The following is a 13,643-nucleotide window of genomic DNA, read 5'->3' as shown; positions in this document are numbered from 1 at the left end:
GACATCATATCTAAGGAATTGTCTTGTAACAATCTCCGATAGAGGACTTTGTAATATCATTGGCAATAGTCTTTGTGACTTTGGTGCAGTGACATTACGAAAGGAGAGTTGCATAGAATGTTAGAATCTAGCATATTCTATAAGTAGCAAGAATTTGATATTCTTTAACTTATGGAAAAAGGATGATTGGAAATGTGTTCAATGTGATCTATTTCACAAAGTAAGAACCATAGGTAAACATTGTGTGCATGCTAGGAGCATGGGACAAGTGTTGTGATTCAAGTAAGGAATTGATTACCCGAAACGACAAATAATGAGTAATTAATATGGTGATAAATAAAATGTGTTTTATTTATACTCAAAGGTTTCAGGCCATATGGGATTAGTATTATTCTTGTGTTTCACTTTGCATGTTTTGACTTCCAGAATAATTGAATTTATTAAGAATAATCGAATTATCCGAACGGGCCACGGTCGTTCATATGTTGGAAGTAGATATGAATGAAGACTGTCATGAATTGGTGTGTGGATTGTCTAAAAGAGTATTAGACATAAGCAAATGTTTGCTGCAACGTTCGTGAGTGCTTATGAATATGAATTTGAGCATTGGATTAAACCCACGCTCACTTGGATCACTCCATGAATTGTATCACGAGTGATTGGTGAGACGATAACATCTTATATTCTTGAAACCGAGATGTGTGAGTTGTATCTTGCGAATCGGTTGCACATTGATAATATGTAAACGCACTAGTAACTTGGTGTTATAAAACATATTGTTGTGTGTGATTCGGTGAGTGAGTGCAAGCAAGCATTGTATCAAGGTTTATCCATTCCTTTTATCCAAAGTAGGATAAAAGCGATATCTTTGGGCCCCTCGATGATTTTGTGATGACAAACGTAAATGCTCGGCCGGGCTAGGGCTAATTTGATTTGTTCAATTAGTCAGTCGTCATAAATCGGGAATCGAGATATAGTACAAAGAGAATGATTTGAAATCATATCTCATATGATATCTAGAATGGAGGAATATATGATCCCTTATCTAAGGACACGCGTATCTGATATGATTAGAGTTGACAGCGGCTTTGGAAAGCTACGATTGCAGATCAGGATCTGAAGTCATACGCAGAATAGTTATTAGACTTATCCAAGTGGGAGACTGTTGGATTAGTGTCTAAGTCCATAACTATTTTGGTATGTACTTGACCCGATGGTGCATGGTCCTTTTGGGTTGCCTTCACCAAAACAACTTGATTGGAGAAATAAATAAAGAGAGAGGTTATTATGATTTATTAATATGAAATCATATTTGTTTAATTAATATTGGTCAATAATTAATTAAGAATTAATTTTGTGATCAAGTGTAATTAATTAAACTAGAGGGGCTGAATTGTAATTATGTGATAGTTACAAAATAAGGTAAGGATTATCTTAAATATAAGGTGAACGAATTTAAGGAGATAATGCCTTAGAATTCGACTAGGATAAGGGTTTCTAAGACTTATCTTATGGTTGCTTGGTGGGCAAGCAACTAGATAAGGATAAGGACTAAAACCCTAATCTTTACACCTATATAAACCCCCTAAGGCTCATGAATTCGTCTAACCCTTCCCAAGAGGTCCTAAGGACGAATTCCTACCTCTCTCCTCTCTCTTTATACCTTCTCCACTTGCTTATGGTGTTTGTAAGCCATTAGAGGAGTGACACTTGTGACTCTAAGCCTTCCAAAGTCAATTCAAGGAGATTTGGGATTGTTATTGCTACATAACAATCAAGGTAATATCTTAAACCTAATTATATGTTAATATTGATTCCCATATGCTAGAATTAGGGTTTATAGCCTTGGATAACTTGCATGTACAATAGAGAAACCTAGATCCAAGCATTAGGGTTTGTATGAGCACATAGGATGTCTTATGACCAAAACCCATCATTTCCATCATAGTATAGGCATCTACCAGAAACTGTTGAAACAACCTTTTTGAATTATGAATGAGCGAGAACGAATGATCTCTATCTTGAATTCTAAAAGCGAAATATTCTCTCATTGTACATTTCGCCCGCTTGCTGGTGGTTGTAAATGTCACACCTCTATAAAGAATGTCAACACTGTAACAATCATCCCCATATGGAAATAGCAATGGATATTGAAGAGGAAGCTATGAATGATGCAATTCACTGATACGCTGTAAAAATCCAGATTTTGTTTGAACAACAATATCCCTATTTTCAATTGATACACATCTTTACAATTATGTTGTTTATCAATATCGTTTTTTTTATCTACATACACTAACATTTTGATATCCATATTATAACTGCATTTGAAACTTTATTGATATATGATTTTATATACATACGGTAACAGATACATACACAAAGAAATCAATAAAAAGAGCAGTGAAGATGAATGAAACAGATACATTAAAAAAATGAGACAACTTAGTGAACTGAATAGGTAGATACACTAACAGTTACATACAAAGCTTGATATTACGATTATGAAGCCTTCAAATTGACAAAAAAAAAAAAACAGATACTTAATTATAATATCAAAGAAGAAACTGATTAAACTGTTTTAACCATATTATAATTACACATCTTTACAATTAGGTTGTTTATCAATAGTGTTTTTTTATCTACATACACTAACATTTTGATATCCATATTATAACTGCATTTGAAACTTTATTGATATATGATTTTATCATGTTAAATCATGTTTATCATTTGTTTATCCTGTTTAATTTAAAAACACTAACCTGATATGTGAATTCTGAAATCTTGCAGGAAGAGTTATATGTGGAATATTCACAGATGCAATTGAAAATCACAAAACATGATTAAGGGATTTTAAAAACATGGAGTACACGTTTTGAGGTAACATTTATATACACAGATACCTTTTGGTTAGTTTTGTCTTTTAATGTTTTCATAATCCTTTCAAAACGAATGCATCTTTCTTTGAACTCAGAAACATGCGAACAAATAACAGTAGAGTGTATTGATTAAAAAAAATAAAAAAGTTTCAGACACAAACATGTACATATATACATACGGTAACAGATACATACACAAAGAAATCAATAAAAAGAGCAGTGAAAATGAATGAAACAGATACATTTAAAAAAAATGAGACAACTTTGTGAACTGAATAGGTAGATACAATAACAGTTACATACAAAGCTTGATATTACGATTATGAAGCCTTCAAATTGATAAAAAAAAAAAAAAAAAAAAAACAGATACATACACAAAGAAATTGATAAAAACAATAGTAGCAGGAATCATCAGATGAATGAAATAGTTACCTTAAAGAAAAACAGAAGGCAAATCGAGATAGTTTCCTGCAATTAATATCTCTTTTGCCCTGGAAATTGTAATCGCTGTGAATGAAGAAACTGTGATATTGTATTTAAAAAACAAAGATTAGGTAAGTTATGATATTTAAGGAATTGATAAGCATTTACCTTTTGACATATTCAATTATCGTATTTAATCAAATTATTAATATTACCTTCCTTTTTTTTTATTTCAAATGCAGGAAACGGACGTCCTTAATGAAGGGCAGAACCAGAACTTCACTTTGTGTAAAAGGGAAAATTCGATGAGGGGAAGGCTCTATGGCTGCCACGTGTACAAAATCTACCTATTTATTAGAACAGGGGATTAGCCGGAAGTGGAATAGTGGAATTCAATTCACCTTGTTGCGCTTCCTTTTATTTTTTAAAATTTTTTTTTTACCTAAACCCTGTAAAATACCTAATCGTTTTTAAGATTCTTTACGCCTTGTTCCCGAGTTCTACTTAAGGAGAGAAATGGGAGGAAACGGAGGGAAAGTGAGGGGTGTGGAAGGAAAATCGTGTTCCCGAGTTTCATTAATGAAAGGAAAGTGAGGGGAGGGGAAGGATTTTGGAGTCATATTTTCCTTCCAAATTTTCCTCCCAAATTGGGCGGATTTGGGAAGAAAGTGAGGGAAAGGAAATTTTTAAGTTTTATTTTTCTTTCCTTCTAACTCGGGAACACAAAAACTTAAAATTTTCCTTTCATTTCCTTCGAACTCGGGAACACGGAATAATGAATATTTTCCTTCACCTCCCTTTCTTTCCGTCAAAATTTTCCATCCCTTTCCTTTAATGAATTTATAAAAAACACGAAATAATGAATATTTTACTTTCACCCCTTTCTTTCCGTCAAAATTTTCCATCCCTTTCTTTAATGAATTTACAAAAAACTGGGAACAAGCGTTAAGCAAAGCAATTTAATTCCCAAACAAAATTAAGCAGATACCCTCAAAACCCTATATCAGTCGATTGTTCTCACAGATTCGTTTTAACCCTCCTCAGTCCTCACATATACGATCTTCTTAACATCAATCTATTATAACATCTTGAAGGAACTGCTCCTCCCCTGTTCGAAGTTCTGCTGTGTTTCTTGATCGATCAAACAGGTAAACATTATTCTCTCTTGTTGATTTTTGCTCAATAATACGTATCTGTTTCCTCAATTGCACGAATTGTTGCTGTTAATAAGTGGAATGAGTGATACATAGTTGGTTTCTTAAATCGCACAAATTGCGTATTTGGAAATTGAAAAACCCAATGTTGCTGTTAACGACATAAGAGAAATTGATAATAGGGAAACGGATGCTCGTTTTGTTGAAAACACGGATTGACAGTAATGAAAGCGATATGAGTGGTTTGTTAACTGCATCCCTGTTGGATAATCAGAACCGAGTTGAATTTCAAGATAACAACATATTGATTTGAAACCGAGTGATGCTGGTGAGGGCCAAGAGGGAACGAAGGAGGTAGTGAATAGTGAAATTGATGATTTCAAATTACAACAACAAGGTTCAAGTAAGAGACAATTTGCATCCAAGTGTTGTAAATTTTGAGGTTAATTTCATGGCCGAATATCTGCAAATATCAAAGAAAACATGAGATTCGATAACATGTATATGATATGATGTGGTATACTAATACTTGTTTGTTATCTTGCAGGAAAAAGCTTTTGCATTATCCAACCATGCAATTAGCTAACAATCCAATCCGTCAAACTCACTACAACATTCTGAATGTGAAAGAAGATGCAACCCATGAAGAAATCCGTTCAAGCTATCGATCTGCTCTTCTCACTTCCCATCCAGATAAGTTACAAAACACTTCCATTTCCAACCACCGAGATCTGGGATCTCAATTTCTCCATATCCAAACAGCTTGGGAAATCCTAGGAGATGTGAAATCACGGGCATTATATGACCAGGAGCTTCGGGTTTCAAGACATGATGAGTTAACTGCAGATGAAGTTGAGTTGGAGGATTTGGCGGTGGAAACTAGCGGTGATGGTGATGGTGATGGTGATGTGGTGGAGCTTTTTTATCAGTGTAGGTGTGGTGATTACTTCTCACTTGATTCTTTGGAGTTGAGAGAGATGGGATTTGAAATATTGATAAAAGAAGGTGAGAAGATATTGTTACAAGCATATGATGGTGCTTCTGTGACATCAATCTTGCTACCTTGCACTTCTTGCTCTTTGAAAATCCGTTTAGTGATCAATAAAGATACACGGCCTTAAATTTGTGGTAATGGATTCATGATCTGATTCAAATTTTGGCATGATAGGAGTCGATTGTAAGCAACCATTTTTTAAATCAAGAAGGAGATTATCGTTGTTATAACTTGTGTTGAAGTGAATATAGAATGTATCAATGTAATGTATGTATACATTGTGGGGTGATGAAATGAGTTCTAGTTCATAATATGCTACTAGGTTACAACCTGTGGTTTCCATGGTAAAAAAAATACTGATAGTTAAAAATGGTAATGAAAAATCAATGATTTTTAAAACTTTATCCTTATTTTTACATAAATATACTTATGTAAATTGAATAAAATTTTTAAATTGAAGATGACACCCACAATTAAAGACGTAGCAAAACAAAAAAAAAATCAAAATAGACCGAAACCATGAAGCAATTAACACTTGAATTAGAAAATATAATATGAATGGGGCATTATAAAACAACTTGTTGCGTCTTATAATTTGTTAAACATAAAATATACATTACAATTATAAATATATTCAACAAACATTATTTATTATAGATATATTTTGATATTCAACATACACGGTTGAAGGGCACTTTCATTTTTTTCAAAGTGCCCTTTATGAAGGACTACAAATTAATGAAATACTGGTTTTAGGAAAGTTTTAGCAAGTGTCCAAAGTGCATGCTCTTAAGTGAAACATTGATAGCTTCTTAAAAATATTTTCATTTTAGTCCCTGTTATATGTTCCAACACATTAGCTTGTTTAACATAAGATACATAAGAAAAATAAGGGAATTTACAAAATGAAACAAATGCAAAACACCACTAAACCCAAATCATTAAAATATACCAACGCCTAAGAAGAAAAATCAAGTTTGTTGTCCAATCAACTTTAAACAAGTTTATAAAAACATTAATCAGCAAAGAAACCACATCCATTGACTGCTCTAGATGCATCTTATAAATCCATTTATCTTGCAGTCAAAACGAATAAAAAATAACATTTTTTTAACTAACAATTGGTACAAAAAATCAAGAATAGGTACATAGGGCCATAGTTTAGCCAACAATTATTAACCGGTCTACAAGACTTATAGTAAAGTACATGATGCCCAAAACATATTACAAATGACATAAATGATTTTTACATCGAAATAGACCATACTTCTAAATTCCTATCCTTTTAGAAAAGACAAAAAACCTCATCCACATCAAGGAATGTGAGCATGAGCATTAGTTTGGATCAATTTCTTTATACAAAACATTAGGTTATAACCTGTGAAATCCACGTTTGATGAATTATAATAGCATAAGTATAAAAATAAAAATAATTAATATTAGATCTACATACATTAACTTTTATAAAAAAAATTTGATGTGTTAACCGTAAATGTATAATGGTTATTTCAATGAAAGTAAATTGCTATTACTTGCATTAAACTGAGGTAATAAGAGTTTTTTGAATTTATAGTTCAAAAGAAATTTTTTAAAAGTGATGCTATAATAAAATAGAAACAAAAATCATATATAAATGCATACTTACGGTACACATACTACACATACACAATAAAATAAAATTGGAATATTACATTTAAAAAAAAAAAAAATAACAGATCCTAATATAATAAATTACATAGGTGGTTAGTGTAAAAAAAAGCTTACACAAACACACACAGGTACATTAACACACCCACATACACAATAATAACAACACATGCACAATTAATGACAATATAATATTGTAAAGCAATAGAAAGAGTAAGAATAAATAAAGAGAATTTAAAATGCAAATAACAATATGTGGCTACGTATTCGATAACAGTTTTCCAAAGTTTTAGTTTAAATGTTTTTATGAAGAAAATCAACATTCATTGACTAGAAATCTTGACATACGTATTTATGTAGGTATGTTTTCTTCTGTTTCTATGTTTGATTTTCCAAAGTCCATATGGTGTCAGAGTATCATATCAAAACACATGTCAATATATCAAAGTAAAACATCTCAGGTTAAACAAATGGTGTGTGCACTACAGTCATCCCAAGCTCTTCCCCTTGCTACCGGAAGTACCTGAAACTAAAACTGAAAACTGTAAGCACGAAGCTTAGTGAGTCTCCCCAACCTACCACATACCATACACATAATCACATAAAATGGCCCCCCGCCCTTCCTCAGGTCCCGCCCGGCATCAGACAAAGTCCGACATCAGGCCCTCCTGGCATCGAGTCCCGCTCGGTATACAGAGTTTCTTCCAGGCCCCGCCTATCTCTGGGTCCCGCCGCTATACACATACAGACAATAATATATAATCATGCTAGCACATAAGGAATCATACATAATACTATATATTCAAGTATTATGTATGCTAATGATGAGATATGGAACCCTGTCCACTCTCAGCTAGTGATTAGATATGGGACCCCGCCCACACTCACCTCCCTACCATACATATACAGGTATCACAAAGGCAACAAGTATAACTAAACATGCATTCCTTCCTCGGGTACCACTCGACATCGAACCGTAGTTTGGAAACATACATATAATCATTCCTCGGACCCCGCCCGACATTAGACCGTAATCCAGAAAGCATATAAACATTCCTCGGGCTTTTCCCGACATCGGACCAAAGTCTAGAAATATATAAAACAAGCACATGCAAGAATCACGAAGACATCAAGCATACAATCATTCCTCGAGCACAGCCCGACATCGGATTGGAATCCGGAAACATAATAACCTATATCGGGCATTGCCCAACATCGGACCTTAGTCCGAAACATACTAACATACATAAATGGGTCGAAATTGGTGCCTTCGACCCGTTCCTACAGGAGAAAACTCACCTCACAAATTTGACTGCAGAATCCCACGGATAAACCTCTGGCTGCTAGCTGACAGATCCCCGAACTGCTGATCTCTCGACTCCCCAAGCTACTGATCATCATACAAATTAGATAAGTCTGTGATTCTCATAACTTAACCATAAGTCCTCACTGGGGTAAAAGACCATTCTACCCCTCACATACTCTTGTCCCAAAATGAACTCTACCCAAACCTTGGCCCAAAAGATAAACATTTCCACAAGGCCCAATTCCAATTGGGCCCAATCCTTTCACATGGGCCTCAACCTAAGGCCCAATAATGCTTCTATAGTCCAAAAGTCCAATTCAGATGGCCCATTAAAGCCCAAGATACCAGCCATGGAAAATGGCCCAACCCGAGGCCCAAACAACGCCAAGCCCAAATCTGATGAGTATGCGAGGCGTAATCCTCTGTATGCTAAGCGTACAGGCTGTATGGCTTGTATCCTTGTACGCTACACATACATGTATTTACGCCCAGCGTACGAATCTGTTAAGCCACTTTTCCCATTAAGCACTTAATACTCTTTTCCAAAGGCTATAATCACATATCCAAGTCCTCTTCAACGTCTTAATCCATAAAGTGTGGCTTGCAACCCACCAAATAGGCCCAAACTTGAAATATGACAACTAACTTCCATGGAAATGGCTAGAACTCATGCATGACCACAAAAGGACCTTAAAGATCGAATCTTTAATGTTATTGGGACACATTTAGCACTAAGGGTGGCAACCTTAAGCCTAGAAACAGATTGGACTCATAAAAATACATTCTTGGGACCTAAAAAGGTCCAAAACTTCATTAACATAAATCTAAGCATTCATGAGGCAAGTTGAAAGCTTTTTACCTCAAATGAGTGCCAAAAGGTGATGTTATCTCGGATCCTTGAGCTCAAGCTACTCAAGTTCTTCTTCTTCAACTTATTCCCTCTCCATTCAAGCTTCTAACCACTACAATGAACTTCACAAGGCCAAAAACACACAAAGATGAGGAATGAGAGGCTATCTAGGGTTTCTGAGGTTGAGAGGCTGGTTAGGAGGCTAGGGTTTGCGTCATAATGTTCTTTATATAGTGCTTAACCCTAAAAATGAGGGTTTAGGGCCTCTGAATGTACGCCGGGCATATGCCTCCCACACCCGCGTCTATTTACTCCTTCTATGTTGGGTGTATCCCCAACTTACGTTGGGCGTACTTCCGCACTGGCCACCTTGCATGTATGGTATCTTCTTGCCACTTTTCTCCATTAGGGACCGATATTGCCAATAACTTCAAAGTGTCATATCTTCCTCATCCGAGGTCCATTCCCGACGAACCTTATATCCACGAAAAGGTGACGAGAAGACCTACGATCCTAACAATGCACCCAAGCCTTAAAGCCTTCCAAATAAAACCCAAAATTCATAAAGAGCACGAACTGCCACTTTTCTGATATACCCTTTGGCTCCAACACACGACCCATCTCCAGGATACCTCAATTACATAATCAATACCTAAATGGTTCTAGATCTCTCTTTTCCAAAGGCCCTAAGCCTTATGATAACCTATCCTCATGCCACAATCCCGAATTAGGAAAGCGATTTGGAACAAGGTGTTACAAGATATCACATAAAACACTAAAGAATTAATGTTGAGGTCTAACCTGCCACCATATGAACTTAAAGATTCTTAAAAACATCTAACATTCAAACTATTTGTAATGAAATTATGAACAATTGACCTTGACATAACCAATTTTGATAACTAAGAAGTTAACATGAACAAAGAAATACATCAAATCTTGTAACTATTGCAACAATTGAAACTAAAATTATGGATCATGGACAAAGAAAAAGGGAAAAATCTCATTTAATCAAGCGATTTAAGATATTTTCACTTTATACTTATCAATAATTTCCTAGTAGCATTTAATAGATAGATAGATTAGAACCATTAAGTAGCATTTGAAGTGTTACTTAAGAAATATGAGAAACTAAACTTTAGTCATTTTTCTATCAAGTTTTATAGCCATATTTTGAATATGAAATCACATGTTATTATGATAGAGCTCCAGTAAAATCCATGACCACAATTTACTTTCCTTCTAATGTCTGCCTATCATACATCATACAACCACCGAACAAAATAGGGCCTCCAAATAAATATACATACATGTGTTCTTTTTTAGTTTCCAAAAAAGGAGTGCATTGAGAAGACATATGATATATCATGTCTACAAAGTAATGAATACAAAGAAAATGTGTCTCCTTAACCATTATCATCAGCCTTGAGGTTAGAAAGAAAAATCATAGATTTATTCTTAAGAGTGGCATTTCTTCGAACACCAGGTGGACAGACTTTGCAAGGCAGATTTTGCAAGGTTTAATCTCTATCCTACCAACTATAAAACATAAAGAATGTCAATTTAAAAATCCAACACATCATCACTTGCTTTCGCAGTGTCTTTAAGGGATTATTGAAGTATCGTGACATTTATAGGTTGAAAAAAGTTAAGTATTAACATTGGTGTTAAGATTTGAACAACACTTGACCGTCCATAAGCACAATTCTTTTCACCTTGATGTACAAACCATAAGTTCAAAATTCAATGAAAAGCCCTTAGCGTTGCCTAAAAGACATGAAGGCCTTTGACTCAATGGCCTCTAAATGTTCTTTAATTCTCATATAGAAGTCTCAATTGTTTGAGTACAGAAAAGGAATCTGGATACCTAAATACATGTCATGTACATAAAACACGATTAGTGAGAAAAACTGACCTCCATGATAGCCAATTGAGATGAAAGGGGAGATAGATAGGAGCATCGCAAATATGAAAATTAGGTATCGAGAAATGTAGATATGGGTGGGTTCAGAGACAACATATGCTAAGTTGTGTGATGACTAGGGTGGATTTTTAGGTATTCTGCAAATTGAAGCAATGATTTAGGAGTTGATAAGTTGTATACGAAGATGGGTATGTTGATATTTACGGGTAAAGAGGAGGAATGTAAACGTGATAATGATAATGAATTTGAGCGGGTAAACAAAGCAAAGGGTGAATATTAAGACGCCACGTGGCAATGAGGTCTAAAAAATGACAAGTGGAAGGTTTAGGAGTCTTTTATTAGGATTGAGGATATTGTTCTTCTAAATTCAATCCAACCAAAACCCTTATAATAACCTGTAAGCTAGAAAAGAACAAATGATCAACAAATGACCATTTACCCTTGATTAGAAAATACATATACTCTTAAAACTAAAAATAATTACCTATTTAGGATTATAGTCTGTCATATATGGGACCTCTTGTACAGTACTAACAAATCAATTCAATAATGAACAACAATGATCAAGACAAAAAACAACAAAGTAAAAGAAAAACATGGTGCAATTGTAAGAGACGTATCATCGAACACATAACGGGCATTAATATCCATATAACTGTCTACACTGTTTCCATAAAATCCAAAATATGGGATGATATAACATTAAAAGGATGGGATGCTACCATCCCCAAACGTGTCGCGCCACCAGAATCAAAATAGACATCTAAAACAAAATGAATACATTAAATCAATTTCATATAGCATAGATACTGAACTAAAATCAATAGGTTGAGAAGTTAAATATTTTTTCAATAACCTAAGAACTGAAGTTTGACAAACAATCAAATATCAAAAGTATTTATTAGAGGATGTGAATTTAAAATACCTAAAAACTAAAATCAAATGACTCATCATAGGTTAGATCAAAATCCATATCTATGAAACTAACACACACACACACACATACAAACATGTAGTTAGAGGGATGGTGGTGGTGTGTTTTTGTCTGTGGGGCAGATTTACAAAAAGGAGAGAAGGGAACACATACATATAACATGAATATAGAAAACTGACACAATACTCATTTACCAAGATCGCTCACATACACAAAACACCCATAAAAATAGAACAAAAAATAAGGGTTTTTAGAGAGATGAGATGAGAGGAAATCGAGGAGGATATCATAGAAAACAAAGAGAGTACATAGATGGTTACATAATTTTCTTAGATTAAGTTGAAGTCGTGATAATTGATTCCTGATTTTTCGGATTTAATCGAAAATACAATGGTATAAACTCGAACGAATTAAAATGAATCAAGGGTATTTGAGGAAATTCATGTTGATGGAAAATGTTCTTTTATTATATTAGGGAGACTAGACGAATCTCCGCGTGTTGGCAAAAATATATTTATAAAGTTTTTTTTAACGACAAACACACACATCCACACAATTATTTAATCATTCTCCTACTTCTATAAATTATGATTTAATATTTACAAATGAAAAAAACAATGTTAATAAATGTATGTAATACATATATTGATTTCTATATATAACAAATAACAAATAGTATAAAAAATAAATATTTGATGATTTCGTTGACCATTTTAAGGTTTGTAAATTGTATATAAATTGTATGTTAATTTATGTATTTAATAAATAACAAATATATGAAAAACATAAATACTACTACTTTTAATAACATAAAAACACTACAATGTCTACCATAACATTTGTAACAAAAAAACCTTATTAAACACTGATAAATCATACAAAAAATATATAGAAGACACATTATATATATATATATATATATATATATATATATATATACACACACACACACACACACACACACACACAAAGAGAGAAAAAGAGAGAGAGACATGTTAGGCGCATTTCATGCACCCATTTTGTAGCTTTATTTCATAAAATTGCATTGCATCTATGCTTAAACTCATGCATTTTGCATGTTTTTCGAGATTTTATCATGAGGATATTTCATTTACACACTTTTGTGATATTTCAGAGACTTTTGGAGGTAGGATCTTGCTTGAGGAGGTAAATAAGAGATTTGGACAAAATTTTGGGACTTGCAGAGCACCAGGGATGAAGATATTGAAGAATTGTGGATTTCGGCTCTACAAGAGATTACACGGTCGTGTAAATTATAACCTTATGTTTACGCGGGACGTGTAAACAAAGATACTTGAGCATCACACTTTGAAGGCCCATCCAATCTAAGCAATGTACTTTTGCAATTACACGGACCGTGTAAATGTTGAGGACTTGAGGTTAATTTCATGGCTGAATATCTGCAAATATCAAAGAAACATGAGATTGGATAACATGTATATGATATGATGTGGTATACTAATACTTGTTTGTAATCTTGCAGGAAAAAACTTTTGCATTATCCAACC

The 13,643-nt window shown here is 34.0% G+C and overlaps 1 protein-coding gene across 4 annotated transcripts; it reads left to right on the top strand.

The window, feature by feature from the left end:
- Nucleotides 1–4,252: 4,252 nt before the first annotated feature.
- Nucleotides 4,253–5,683, top strand: LOC145078267 (uncharacterized). Of its 4 annotated transcripts, none has more exons than XM_079023058.1 (3): nt 4,253–4,453; nt 4,734–4,901; nt 5,007–5,683. In XM_079023058.1, the coding sequence occupies exon 3, from the start codon at nt 5,032–5,034 to the stop codon at nt 5,578–5,580; it is 549 nt and encodes a 182-aa protein (XP_078879184.1). In that variant the 5' UTR covers nt 4,253–4,453; nt 4,734–4,901; nt 5,007–5,031; the 3' UTR covers nt 5,581–5,683. The 4 variants fall into 4 exon arrangements, with proteins under 4 accessions (XP_078879184.1, XP_078879179.1, XP_078879178.1 ...); XM_079023053.1 differs by having other exon boundaries at nt 4,642–4,862; XM_079023052.1 differs by having other exon boundaries at nt 4,642–4,901.
- The last annotated feature ends 7,960 nt before the right edge of the window (nt 5,684–13,643 follow it).

Source organism: Lactuca serriola, chromosome 1 (assembly GCF_051521515.1).
Source record: "Lactuca serriola cultivar US96UC23 chromosome 1, Lser_US96UC23_V15, whole genome shotgun sequence".
NCBI classification, from domain to species: Eukaryota; Viridiplantae; Streptophyta; class Magnoliopsida; order Asterales; family Asteraceae; genus Lactuca; species Lactuca serriola.
Note: the sequence above shows the minus strand (reverse complement) of the source record. Positions and strands in the feature narration are given on the sequence as shown.